This window comes from Dendrobates tinctorius, unplaced genomic scaffold, assembly GCF_039654945.1.
Source record: "Dendrobates tinctorius isolate UK_male_01 unplaced genomic scaffold, ASM3965494v1 ptg000016l, whole genome shotgun sequence".
NCBI classification, from domain to species: domain Eukaryota; kingdom Metazoa; phylum Chordata; class Amphibia; order Anura; family Dendrobatidae; genus Dendrobates; species Dendrobates tinctorius.
In genome coordinates, this window is record NW_027361684.1 from 58340001 (window position 1) to 58353888 (window position 13888).

At 41.0% G+C, this 13888-nt stretch overlaps 1 protein-coding gene across 9 annotated transcripts in view; it reads left to right on the forward strand.

Moving 5' to 3' along the window:
* The window catches only part of POLA1 (DNA polymerase alpha 1, catalytic subunit), a 538408-nt gene that overhangs the window by 427594 nt on the left and 96926 nt on the right, over window positions 1–13888 (forward strand). For 4 of the 9 annotated variants that reach the window (XM_073565907.1, XM_073565906.1, XM_073565909.1 and 1 more), the window contains exon 35: window positions 226–350. The exons of the other annotated variants lie outside the window; for them this stretch is intronic. In XM_073565907.1, the coding sequence (XP_073422008.1) occupies window positions 226–350 (125 nt within the window). The remainder of the gene's footprint in view (window positions 1–225; window positions 351–13888) is intronic. 9 annotated transcript variants of the gene reach the window in all.

A 13888-nucleotide genomic window follows, 5' to 3' on the forward strand; every position in this document is an offset into this window, starting at 1 on the left:
AGCATTAGCTTTTTTTTGTTGCTAAAGTATCTCTTTTATGGGATCTTACCCCGACTGGTATGCTTATGATCCCCATGTGCACCAGTAAATCTTGGGTGAAAATTCTCCAGTTGTCCTTCCTTTCAGTAGGTACTAGTGACTGTGTAGCAGTAACACGCCATTGAGTAGTAGTCACTAAATTGTGCCTTTTTTAAGTCGATCAGATGCTTACCATTTTTTTTTCAGTGTATTAACTTGAAGCAGCATGGTGGCTCCGTGGTTAATACTATTGCATTGCAACTCTGGGGTCCTGGGTTCAAGCACAACATCTGGAAGAAGTTTGCTTTCTCCCACACTTCAAAGACCTACTGGTAAGGAATTTAGGTTGTGAGCCCCAGTGGAGAGCGTTATGATGATGTCCTTTTAGGCTGTTTGCCCACGTTGTGTTTTTTAAGCATTTCCGCAGCAGCAAGGCCACCGCGGAAACGCTTAGAAAACGCTAGTTAAAACTCATCCCATGCAAACCCTATGGGATTCTGCAGTTGCTGTGCCAATGCTGTGGCTTTTTCCGATGCAGAATCGCATTGCGGAAAAATCCGCAGCATGTCCATTAATTTTGCGGAATCATGGCGATTCCGCCGCCATAGGATTGCATTGAAACGCTCACGTTACGCATGTGACTATGCCCACCGTGCGTAAAGTGAGCGTTTCATGTGCGGATGGTACCTAGGGTCTTGAAGAGAGGATAATCTCCTCCATGCCCTGGGTACCATATTCCTGTTAAAAATAGAATGAAAATAAAAATAGGGCTATACTTACCCTCAGTCGGCGCCTGGAGTCCTCCCAGTCCTCAGTGGTGCTTCCCAGGCGTGCTTTGCAACAAAATGACGTTTGTGACGTCACGGTGCCGGGAGTGCCGCTGAGGAGATCGAGGGCCGACAGAAGGTGAGTATATCCATGGGTTTTTTTTTTGTTTTTGTTTTTTTTAACATTCTATCTTTTACTATTGATGCTGCATAGGCAGCATCAACAGTAAAAAGTTGGTCACACTTGTCAAGCACTATGCTTGACAAGTGTGACCAACCTGTCAGTCACTTTTCCAAGTGATGCTTCAAATCGCTTGGAAAAGCGCTTGAATTCTGCAAGCTAAAAACGCTTGCATGACGCTTGTATTTTGCGGGAAAACGCATGCGAATTCTGCATGCGTTTTACCCGCGGCGGGGAGTTAAGCAAATGCTGCGGACAATTCCGCAGCATTTCTGCAACGTGGGCACATAGCCTTAAAGCACTGCGGACTATGATGTGTAGTTTGAACTTATTTATTTTTTTGTTTACCAAACACAATTCCTGCCTTTTGTACTATTTCACTTCTCTGCTCAAATAACCACTTTTCATCATCCCGATTTCTACAGTGCCTTCCCTTTTCCTGTAAATTCCCTATTAAAGGAAAATTTGTAATAGATTTCTGAAAGTATTTTAGGATTGTCTGATAATCCACAAGTTTTCGGAAATATATTTTCACCCTTGATTTTAATGGACAAAAACTGTAAACCAATGCAGTTTTTTTATAGACCTACACTAAAACTATTTTGTTTTGTTTTTTGTTTTTTTTTGGCAAGTTTGAGCTTTGACAACACTTTCTAATAGGGTAGTTCTTTTAACTGATACAACGTTAACCCTTAAAGACACAGCTGTTGATGTACGTTATAGAATACTTTTAGTTAAGGCACCTTATGAACATGTATGAAGTGATCACACAGGCTCAAAAACTGCCCATGCAATTAGGCTGATTTCACAGCGTTTCTGTGTGCAGCGTAGGCCTGCGTACTTCTTTCCTTAAGATCTGCATAGATCCACATGCGTCTTGCGTACCTATATTTAACATTGTGTACGCAGGGACATGCGTTGTATGCGGATGCGTCCCTGTGCATCGTTTTGACTTGCCCCCCGAACGCAACAATGTCTGAGGTCTAGAGCACTCTGGAAGAGGTTTTCATCCAGGATATCTCTGTACTTGGTCACATTCATGTTTCCTTCAATTGAAACCAGTCGTCCTGTCCCTGCAGCTGAAAAAAACCCCCATAGCATGATGTTGCCACCACCATGTTTCACTATTGGGATTGTATTGGGAAGGTGATGGGCAGTGCCTGGTTTTCTCCACATACCGCTTAGAATTATCACCAAAAAGTTTTATCTTCGTCTCATCAGACCAGATAATATTGTTTCTCATAGTCTGGGAGTCCTTCATGTTTTTTCGTAGCAAACTCTATGTGGTGGAGGGCTGCAGTGATAATTGACTTTGTGGCACTTAGTCCCATCTTCTGTGGAGCTCAGCCACAGTGATCTTGGGATTCTTCTTTGCCTCTCTCATTAAGGCTCTTCTCCCACGATTGCTCAGTTTGGCTGGACGGCTAGGTCTAGGAAGAATTCTGGTGGTCTCAAACTTCTTCCAGTTAAGGATTATGGAGGCCACTGTGCTCTTAGGAATCTTGAGTACTGCAGAAATTCTTTTGTTACCTTGGCCAGATCTGTGCCTTGCTACAATTCTGTCTCTGAACTCGTTGGCCAGTGCCTTTGACCTTTTGATTCTCGTTTGGTGTAACATGCACTGTGAGCTGTGAGGTCTTATATAGACAGGTGTGTGCCTTTGCAAATGAAGTCCTGTCAGTTTAATTAGACACAGCTGTACTCCAATGAAGTAGTAGAACCATCTCAAGGAGGATCACAATGAAATGGACAGCATGTGACTTAAATGAGTGTCTGAGCAAAGGATCTGAATACTTATGACCATGTGATATTTCAGTTTTTCTTTTTTAATAAATTTGCAAAAATTTCTACATTTTGTTTTTTTTTTTTCAGTTAAGATTGGGGTGCAGAGTGTACATTAATGAGAAAAAAGGAACTTTTTTGAATTTACCAAATAGCTGCAATGAAATAAAGAGTGAAAAATTTAAAGGGGTCTGAATAATTTCTGTGCCCACTGTATGCCTAGTCAAGAGTTCATTTGTGGAATTACTGGTCTTTCAGTAAGTGTTGCAATGTTGGTACACAGTAACATATAGGCCTCAGCCCTATTCCACATTTGTTCCAAGCCAGAGTATGGCAAGAACCGCTCAACCAAGTAAAATAATGGACTGTCAATTTTCATTAACGCTTGAAGGTCTGTCAATATGAAGAATTGCTAGAACCTTGAAGTTATCCTCAAGTGCGTTTATGAAAATAATCACTATGGTGATACTGGCTCTTATGGGAAATGTCCAATTAGAGAAACACCAATAATTACACTTATCTGCTGCAGAGGATAAGTTGAACGGCGTTACCAGACCTCAAACTGGAAATTGACAGCTCCTCAGATAACGGCTCTCATAAATGAAGTACAAAATTCAATTAATGGACACATCTCAGCATCAACTGTCCAGGGAAGACTGCGAGAAGCAAGCTTTTATGGTCAAATTCGTGCAAAGAAATCCCTACTGGGGACCGCAAACAAGAAAGAGACTTGTTTGGGCCAAGCAACAAAAGGACTAGTCATTAGATAAGTAAAAATCTGTATTGTGGTCGCTGTGTAACTGAGTCAAAATTTTGGATTTTTAGTACCATCTGATGTGTCTTTGTGAAATGCAGAAAACGTGAGTGGATGATTTCTAAACGACGTGCCATCAGATCTGTTTTGCACTTAGTTGGACCATCATTTGTCTTGTAAGAGGACAATGACCCAAAACACACCTCAGCTATATAGGGGCTATGTGACCAAGAAGGAGAGGGGACTTAGTGCTGTATCACATGAGATGGCCTCCAAAATCACTTGACCTCCTCAACCCATTTGAGATGATTTGTGATTAAGTGGAATGCAGAGTTAAGGCAAAGCAGCCAACAAATGCTCTGCCCCTCTGGGAATTGCTTTAAGACCCTTGGGAAGCCATTCTATGTGACTCTCTATGAAGCTGCTTAATGAATGCTTAGGATGTGTAAGGCTCTCATCAGAGTAAAAGTGAGGTAGTTTTAGGAGTCTAAGGTCTAAAAACACATTCTTATTTGTTTCACGCTAGTTTCTTTACTCCTTTTTTCCATTTGTATTATTTCATGGTTTTGCTGCCTTTAGCCTGAATCTGCAATGAGTACAATCCAATAAGAACAAGTAAAACCATTGTATGAACAGGTGTGTCCATACTGTTGACCAGTAGTTTGCGTACTGGTCAAACGCTTATGAAGAACTAAGTTTGGGTAGCGATGAGAACCGTAGATTTAGCGGTTGGCCAAAGGAATCTTACTGCAGCAGATGAAGACATACCAAATCTGAAGATGTTCAGCAATGCCATCAACTCAGAACTTACCAAAACAGAAAAAACACATTAAAAAATTGGCTGCGCTGGTGGAAAGAAATCTCTTTTGTTTTGTTTTTTCACACTTGGTAACGTTGCCAGTACGGCATTGACACAAATAAGTAGAAAAGATATGCTATAATGGAGATCACCAGGACAATAATATAGTACAAGAATACAAATTTTTATTAGGGTATACAGAACAGACCAATTAAAAAACATTTAAAAACAAGGATACCCAATCGAAGAAGAGGGCGCACCGCCCCACAAACATGAGAATAATATACTATAATAGTATGTATGATAATTTGGCACCTGATAAGAGGATGGCTAACAAATGGATATAATCACAGTGCAGATTAAATAATCAAGGCATACATATAACAGGGTGAGCAGCCAAATAAAAGCTGCTTTTATATTCCAAAAGACCCAAGCCTCAAATACAGGTGAATATAAAAGGCAGATACATGAGCTCCAACAGTGCCAGGCACAATTATAATAGAAAAATAGCCTCAATAAGCGCAGGTAATATGCATTGTAGTGGGGATATAATTTTTTATCATAGATCACAGAAGATCATAGAATCGTAGAGTTGGAAGGGACCTCCTGGGCCATCTGGTCCAACCCCCTGCTCAAAGCAGGATTTGCTAAATCATCCCAGACAGCTGTCTGTCCAGCCTCTGTTTGAAGACTTCTATTGAAGGAGAACTCACCACCTTGTGTGGCAGCCTGTTCCACTCATTGATCACTCTTATGTAATAATTACTCCCCTACCAGGAAGCACACCAGCAGTTGTACAAATAAAGAAGCCTGTATATCCAAATTATAAGCAATGCCAGTCTTATAGAAGATGCCTCAATAGACTCCTACAATTATAAGAACAACCTCTGCTGGATGTGCCATCACAGTAGAAGGAAGGTACCTACAATACTTATTGAACACGACCAGTGGAGATCTCAGTCATAGTTTCAAAAGAGTCCGTGGGGCATTGGAGCCCAATGCGTCTCGCCACACAAGGTGGCTTTGTCAAGGGCAAGTGTGACCGCTATCGTATACCCCACTTTTTAATACACACCTAGATTTGAAGATCAATATCAGCTGTTAAAGACGCCGACCGTCTGGCCGGATATGACATAAACGGCGTTCAGAGTAAAGGGCACGCAGGCGGGTTATTGTAGGCTGGAATAGTTCATCAGCCAGTTCAGCCGAGCTGCGCATGTTCCGAATACATGCCAGAGTGACGTTATCTTTAAGTCGGCGCTCGTATGTGCAGCTGCGCAAGTGCATTTAGATGGAAACCAGAGGAGCTCGTCCTCAACGCAACTGCGCGTGCATCCGACGTCCAAGGCACAATTCATCTATATATATAGCATGGTAACCACGCATGCATAAAAATGCTGATGTCAAATCCAAAATCAGCAAAATTACAAGCTGAGCAATTCTCTACACGGCGCCCACCATATCAATGTGATACTAAGGTATCGCTGCAGCACAGAGTCAGAAGACTCCTCAGATAGTCCCAAGTGGATAATATAGTAATTGGCATCAGAGTGTGAGTTTAAAAAGCCAAAATTATATAATTACTAATAGGTCAAAAGAGTTATTCATCTGTATAGAAGTTTAAGCGATGAATAAGAATGTCAAATTTTAATAAAGAGCCGTCATAGGTCCAGATATACCAAAGGACCCCAGCTCCATTAACCCCAAAATTCAGACAATATAGTACAAATATTGAATAACCCATAGTTTGTGTGTATGTATATATGTATATATATATATATATATATATATTTAAGACTTACACGTTGCATCGCAATACACAAACTTATAAGAAGCAATGCTTATAAAGATGCAGCATTTGTGTCATTAAGAGATTAAAAATGTCTATAATCACATTATTATTGATAAATCAATTTATACAGTGTCATGAACCATGCTGGATCATGACCGATAAAAGCACTAGTAACCTTCTTTTTTTTTTTTCCTTAAGCTGTGTGCTTAAAGTTAGTTTTTGCCCCCGGTGGCCATTAGGGTCATTGCACTGTGTGGTTTCAGTTTTAGTTTTGCCCCCGGTGGCCGTTGGGGTCATTGCATTCTGGTTACTTTAGTTTAGTGCCCATGATTATGAAGCAGGTGTGATTGCTGGCTCTTACCTATAAAAGAGTGTCAGGTGGTTGGAATCACTGTTAGTGATATTGCTCATTTCCAACCAAGCCTGGTGAAGGAAGGAACTACAGAGAGGAGTTCCTTGCATCTCATGGGAGCTTTGGTGTCTTAGTTTCAGGTGGAAGCTGAATTCAGGTGTCGAGCTTCAGGGGTGAAGCTGAACTTTGGTGTCTTACTCTGTTGCTGGGAACAATAGCAACAGAGCAAAGCTAAGTGGTATTTTCCCTGTTTGTATTTTTCCCTGGTGTGTATTAGTACAGCGGTGGGGCCAGTGCCTGCACCACCCAGCTCCCTAGCAAGGGATAGGTGTAGGGTGTGCTAGGGTGACAGGTTCCTGCTCGGCGACAGGTGAGGAGCCTTTATAGGGAACGTTAGGAGTGTGAGGGACACGGACTCAGGGGAGTGCAGGAGGACTCCATGTCCCTGTTCCCTATCGCAGGGCCCACCGTTGTAACTGTTTCCCCTTCCCTCATGTCTTGTTGTTTTAGCTACCGGCCTGCTGGTCGTGTCACACAGGACAGTTACAAGTGCCGTGTTTTAGTTACCGGCCTGCGGGTCGTGTCACACAGGACGGGTCCTCGTGACATTCAGTAGTTCCAAAAAGGTCTGTTGTGTCAAATAGACCTCAGTAAGATGGATCTGGTCAGAATGGAACATATCTTGTATATCCACAAATTTTCGGCCACTATAAGAGAACCTTAATAGATTTTTCGTTAGGACATATCACGCATGCCATAGGTTAAAATAGGTACAAGTAGTTTTTATTTTATAGGAACAGAAAATTTGTATAAAATAACCTACAACCTGTGAGATACTACAGAAGGGAAAAAGAGACCATAAGAAGGTCTTAATCATGTCGTGTGAAAACAGCCCCCGCGATAAATGGAAACCAATAGCTCAACTGTGGTCAAAAACCAATGTGCAATAAAGTTCCAATAAAGGGGGACAGCTTAATGTATTATTGCCCCCATAATAGAAAATAGACCGATCTGAAGGTGCCACATGATGAATTCAACGTATTTAAACTACCCTCTATGGTAGGACTCTTTAGGTGCGTACTAACTACTTGACCAGAACCCATATCAAGTGCCAAATCAGTGGATATAGGAAAATGTAGAGACGCTTGAAGTGTCTGAAAAGGGTGTAGACACGTAACCTACAAAGTAGAGTCAATTGTACAAGCGAGATAACAAGTTATTGCAAGCTAACATTGCAAAAGACCATCTTAATATTGTCTCTCAAGCCGATGTGTCCATATTGAAAAAGAATTAGAGTTGTTTGGAAAACCCTGTAAATAAGTCCTCATTAGACCCTTAGGCGTGGGACTTTGGAGTTCGTAGATCCATCTGGATTCACAGCGGAGAAGATTAGTAATGTGTCTCCCCCCCCCCCCCCCCGATGTTAGTGTGCACACTTTCAAGGCCCATGACGTTAAAACCAGATGTACAGCCATGATGTACGTCCAAAAAATGAGCAGCCACTGAAGATAAAGTTTTGTTGTTCTCCCGATGCTTTGAAGCTGTTGAGATGTTCGATAGATATTGTTGCATCCTTGTCCTTATTTCCTGTGATGTCTGTCCCACATAAATTTTCGGACAGTTGCAGAAGATGGCATATACGAGATTTCAAGATCTGCAGTTGAAAAACTCCTTAGGACGAATCTGTCAGGACAAAGTTGACACTGAGTAACCATCTCGGGCTTCATGAACTGACAGATGTTACAGTTCCCACAGGGGTAGGAACCATAGATCTTCATTCCCCCATTAAGTTTACTAATGGGTCGCTGGTAGTGACTATGATACAGGTCATCTTTCAGATTTTTGGCCCTCCTAGCCACTAAACTGGGTGTGGTAGACACAAAACGAGTAATTTTACTGTCACTCAAAAGAATATCCTAATTTCTTGTTAAGATCCCCTGAATATCGGACCACTGATTATTAAATGTGGTAATCAAAGGGAGGGAGCAGAGTGGTTCACGTACCTTTTATCCTGACTGAGGGCATGTTGATATGCTTTTGAGATCACCCTTTGTGGGTAGCCCCTTTGTCTGAAGCGAGATAACAGGTCTTTCGCTTGTTCAATAAACTCCTTGGTGGAACTGCAATTTCTCCTGAGACTGAGGAATTGGCCTTTAGGGATTTCCGTTTTCCCGCTATTCGTAGCTGTTTTATGAAACAGGCTGCAGACTGTTATGAATGAGTCACCGAGGAGGAAAAACAAAAACAAGCTAAGCCACAGAAAACCAGAGAGGTTGGTAACTAAGCGGATTGCAGACCCCTGATCCTATCCACACAGCTAGCAGTAGCCGTGGAGCGTACCTACGATGATCCTAGACGCCTCGTCACAGCCGGAGAACTAAATAAGCCTAAAGCAAGAAAAGGGGAAATCTAAACTGCCCCAGAGCAGACCCCAAAGCAATAGACAGCCCCCAAACATGTATTGTCGGTGAGACAAGATGAAAACACAAACATAGGTAGAAAAATAGGCAGAACAAACGATGGGGCCCACACTAACTAGAAAGGACAGGAAAGGAAAGATGCTGTCTGAAATCACGCACAAAACCCTGCCAAAAAATGTCCAACACTTTCTGATAACAAAAACCCTGAAGTCGCTAGACTTCAATTCCCTATATCAGCACTCTGGTATATTCTGAAGACAGAGCAAAAAGAGACCAATCTGATCAGGGACAAAAAGCAAACTGGCATAAACAGAGACATAAGAATGGAAATTCAGCACAGCCCCAGCAGGGGCTGGCTGGCCACAAAAACTGAGTAAACCAGACCAAATCTCATGTGAAATAATAGCAGAGCACACTTAGCTTGAGAAGGCAGGAACAGAACTGGAAACCAGAACCTCAGGGCAGGAAAAATCACCAGCACAAAATTAAGGAGTCGGCTGTCTTAAATCCAGTCAGAGACTCCTGATGTCCACTCACAGTCCTCCTCCTCAGGTGGCAGGTCTCTGCTATTTAGATCGGCTTCATTACCTACTGTCACCACTAGAGGGAGCCCGGATGGAGAACTCACGACTCCTCTGTCAACACAGCCAGCGCCACCACCCTCACCAGAAGCCAGAGGTAAACCAGAAAATGAGTTCACAACAGCAGACCATCCGAGAGTTTTCTATTGACACTTTGATGTCCCGAAAGTCAATTGAGGTTGCTGAAATAACAGGTGAGTTTGATATTAAAAAGTTACAATTGAGGTCACTGATGAAATTTACAGTTTTCAAGGGGGCCTGTCCATAAAAAGATAATATCATCAATGTAACATTGCCATATAAGAATTCTAGTTCGGAAGGCCTCCTGTTGATAAACAATCATTTCCTCCCACCGCCCAAGAAATAGGTTGGCATTGGCGGGTGCACAGCGGGCACCCATTGCTGTGCCGGATGTTTGTCTGTAATATCTATCAAAGACAAAAAAATTTTGGTCCAGGATAAAATGTAACAATTCCAATAAAAATTGGTCATGTTCCATATTCCTGTTGGTACTCCTGTCTAGAAAATCTTACAGCCCGCATACCTACGTTGTGAGAGATGCTTGTGTACAAGACTTCTACATCCAAACTTACAAGGTAAGTATTTTCTGGTAGGTCCACTTCCTCCAAGAGTTGCATTAGATGTGTAGAATCTCTGGTAAAAGATTTTAAAGTTAAAACCAAAAGTTGGAGGAAGTGCTCTACATATATACAAGGACGCTCGAACAAGCTACCGATCCCAGACACAATGAGCCTACCTGGTGGTTCGCTAAGGGATTTGTGGACCTTCAGTACAACGTAGAAGGTTAGAACAATAGGAAAAGGAGTTATCAGAAACTCTGCTTCCTTTTTTGTCACAATGTTATCTTGTAACGCCCTGTTGATAAGACAATCAATCTTGTTGTTAAAAAACGTGGTGGGGTCAGATGGTAGTAAGGCATAACATTCATTATTCTGAAGTTGTCGCATAACTTCCTTCAAGTATTGTTCATGGGGCCACAGTACACCATTTCCCCCTTTGTCTGCCTCGCGAATTACAAACTCCTTTTAGTTTTCAATTGTTGTAAAGCTCTCCTTTCCGCTCTACTAAAATTGTTGTGTTTGCTAGGGTCCAATTTTAGATTGTAATTGTCCCTACATACCTTGTCGAAGAAGATTTGGACCGGAAACAAGAAGGATGGAGTCGCTTTAGATGCAAGTCGTCTGGAAAATCGACCTTTAGTTCCTGCATTTAATTTCTTGCAGTAATTCAAGGAGGTCCAAAAACACCTGTTTCTCATTATCAGGGAATGAGTCCAAAAGAGTTGGCTGGTGGTATAACAATGTAAAAGATAATTGTCTGCAGAACAAATACAAGTCCTTGATAAGAGTGAATTTATTTAAGGTATTCATCGGGGAAAATGATAAAGCTTTGGAGACGACCTGGGTTTCCAGGTCGTCTAGAGTATATGACGAGAGGTTAATAAGTTGTATATTACCTTGAGGTTTTATAGGCTCTCTCATAGTAGTCATCGCTAGTAGTAGTTTATCTTGTTGTACCTGGTTTCCCTCCTGAATGTTGGCGACCAATTCCTCCGTAGGTTTTACTCTGTGTGGTTCTAGTCTTCCTTCAACCTCTCCTGCGGTGCCCCCTGCGTCGCTGGGGTCGGAAGATAAAAAAAATCACTCGATGAGAGTTCACTTCCAAGTGCGGTCTCAATCCATCGTTTAGATTCTTTAGACATAGGACGTCTGTTTCCATGATGTACCGCATTGAAACGCGTAGTGGACAATAATATTGCAGCAAGAGACTTCTTTCCAGCAGCGCAGCCAATCATTAAACCTGTTTTCTGTTTTGGTAATTTCCCTCTGGCTGAGCTTTCCCCCAGCCACGGGACAGCAGCAGCCGGTTGAGCAAATCTATTGTTTTTATGGTCTCCTATATTAGGGTTTTACCCTATTGGGCGCTTCTCCCTTCAGTTACTGTTTAATCAACTCAGAACTGGCAGCTACCAGTAGGACCCAGCTACACCCGTCTACTCTTACAAGAAGCCTGTCCAGAAATGGTTTTCATGGAATTATTGAGGCCAAAAAGCGATACTTTAACTATGGAAACTAGGCAAATCGGTTCAGCTATGCATAAAAACAGGAACTATGATGCTGAAAGATGTCAGCAAGTGCACTGGAGTGATAATTCAAAATGTTAAATATTTGGGTGCAACAGAAATCAGTTTGTTCAATGAAAGACAGCAGTGCAATAATGAGTGTCAGCAGGCAACAATGAAGCATGGTGGAGGCTCCTTGGCAGCTTGAAGCTGCATTTCAGTAAATGGAGTTGGATATTTAATCTGTATAAATGGTGTCTTCAATGCTTGGAAATACAAGCAGATACTTTTCCTTAATGCAATAATTGATGCATTTGATTGGCTACAGATTTATTCTGCAGCAAAGACCCCAAACATACAACCAGTTTCATTAAAGGGGCTTTCCAGGACTACATTACTTTTTTACTGTCAAAAAACGAACAAACAGGGAGTTGCTAACTAATTAGCAATTTTCTTGTTCTATCCAGAAATGGCTCAGAGAGGTCACTGAGCACTCCTTGCCGGTAAGTCAGCTTCTCCACGTCTACAGAGCAGCTCTCCTTCTTCCGGGCTGCATTGTCGACAACCTCCCTGCCTAGTTTCTTCAAAAACTGTATGCAAGTGTACCTAGAATTACTGATGCTATTTTAAAGGCAAAGGCTGGCCACACCAAATACTGACTTTAGATTTCTCTGTAATGTATTCACTTTGCATTTTAATAATTGATAAAAAAAAAAAGTCTATTAACACTTCTACTTTTACAGCATTCTCACTTTGCAGCATTTTTTTCTACACATACCTAAAACTTTTGCACAGTACTGTGTACATGTGTATGTATGTTTGTATGTATGTATATTTGTGTGTGTGTGTGTGCATGTGTATATATATATATATATATATATATATATATATATATATATATATATATATATATATATATATATATAAAATCTTAACTGGTAATTACCAGAGTTCTCTGCTGTAATTTAGAGCGAAACATCTGCAGCATTAAACTTTGACCCTGTGTGCCAATTGCCATGTGCCAAATTGAGTGATGGCAAATGATGTACATTCTCATCATCCACCAGCCAAATGCAACCAGTGGCACTTCCCTGAAAATAAATTATCCGAAATTTGCTGCGCATTCATATTCAATTTCATCACAGCAGATGCTCATTAGTATGTTGTTATTAATTGGTATTCACTTTAGGTTTTGTTTAAAATGAAGATAATAATTAGGTTTTAATTACTGCATCACTCTGAGGAGAAGGGAGTTGTGAAGTGACTGAGAATGCAGAAGTATTTTCACATGACATTGCCTAATTGTATAAAGCATTCAATCATAATTGGGATTGTGTCTTCATACCTCTTCCCTGTATATGGGACTGGATAGCTGGTTCATTGTTTCCCCAGTCTAGATCATATGGAGATAGGAGTAGGTAAGATTCAAACCTACATATTAGCTTTTATTGTATAAGCCATGTTGGATAACAAAAGGATTTCACAAAATGTTCCTTCCATTCCATTATTTTGCGTGGAGTTTTTCTTGAAGGCACATCAACAATTGCCTAATAAAGGAACACAAGAACAATGAGTGTTTATATGACAGAGTATTTCAACGATTCTTAAAATGTGAGATTTTGTTCTTTTTCCCGGCAACTACGGTTTTATTCTTAAGAAAAATGGCAGGGAATGAGTCAATTAATGCTTGTTCTTCGTCTACAGCTTAATCATATTTGACATTGAAAATCTAATAGATTCTTTTGTTTTCACCTATCTTGCTAATTGCAAAATGTGCCAGTGAGCAAATGTACAGGAGGTGTTGATATATTAGAGAGCGAGAGAGGGAGGAAAAAAAAACTATATTACATTTTTTCCTACCCATTTAGGCAGTGACTTTTAATTAGCCCATCTACTAATATGAGGTCGGTAAACTCCATATCTGCTGCTTTATTCCTCCATGTGACTTGCCATTCGTTTTGCTTCAGTTGGCTGGCAAAGGTTGTTGTATATCCATTACTCCGAACCACAGCACTTTGCATTTCTGAATTGACAAGCAGTTGTATTGACCTAGCGCTTATTATGGGTCAACAGCTGCGTTAACCAACGGAAGGACTGAGGGGCAATTAAAATGAATTGGCAAAAATATATCTTCCTAATTTACTCCAATTTGTTATTTATGCTAACATTGTATGGCTTCTATGGTGACACTAAACAAAATGGACCCAATAATGGCAATTAACATAAAAATATAATGGCTAATCAAATTGACAACAACTGTTTCTCATCATCTCGACACACAATACATTATCAAAACAAACTATTATGAAGGAGGTAATTTCAGCGTTCTATTCAACCTGCTGCATGTGTGCAGTCAGGG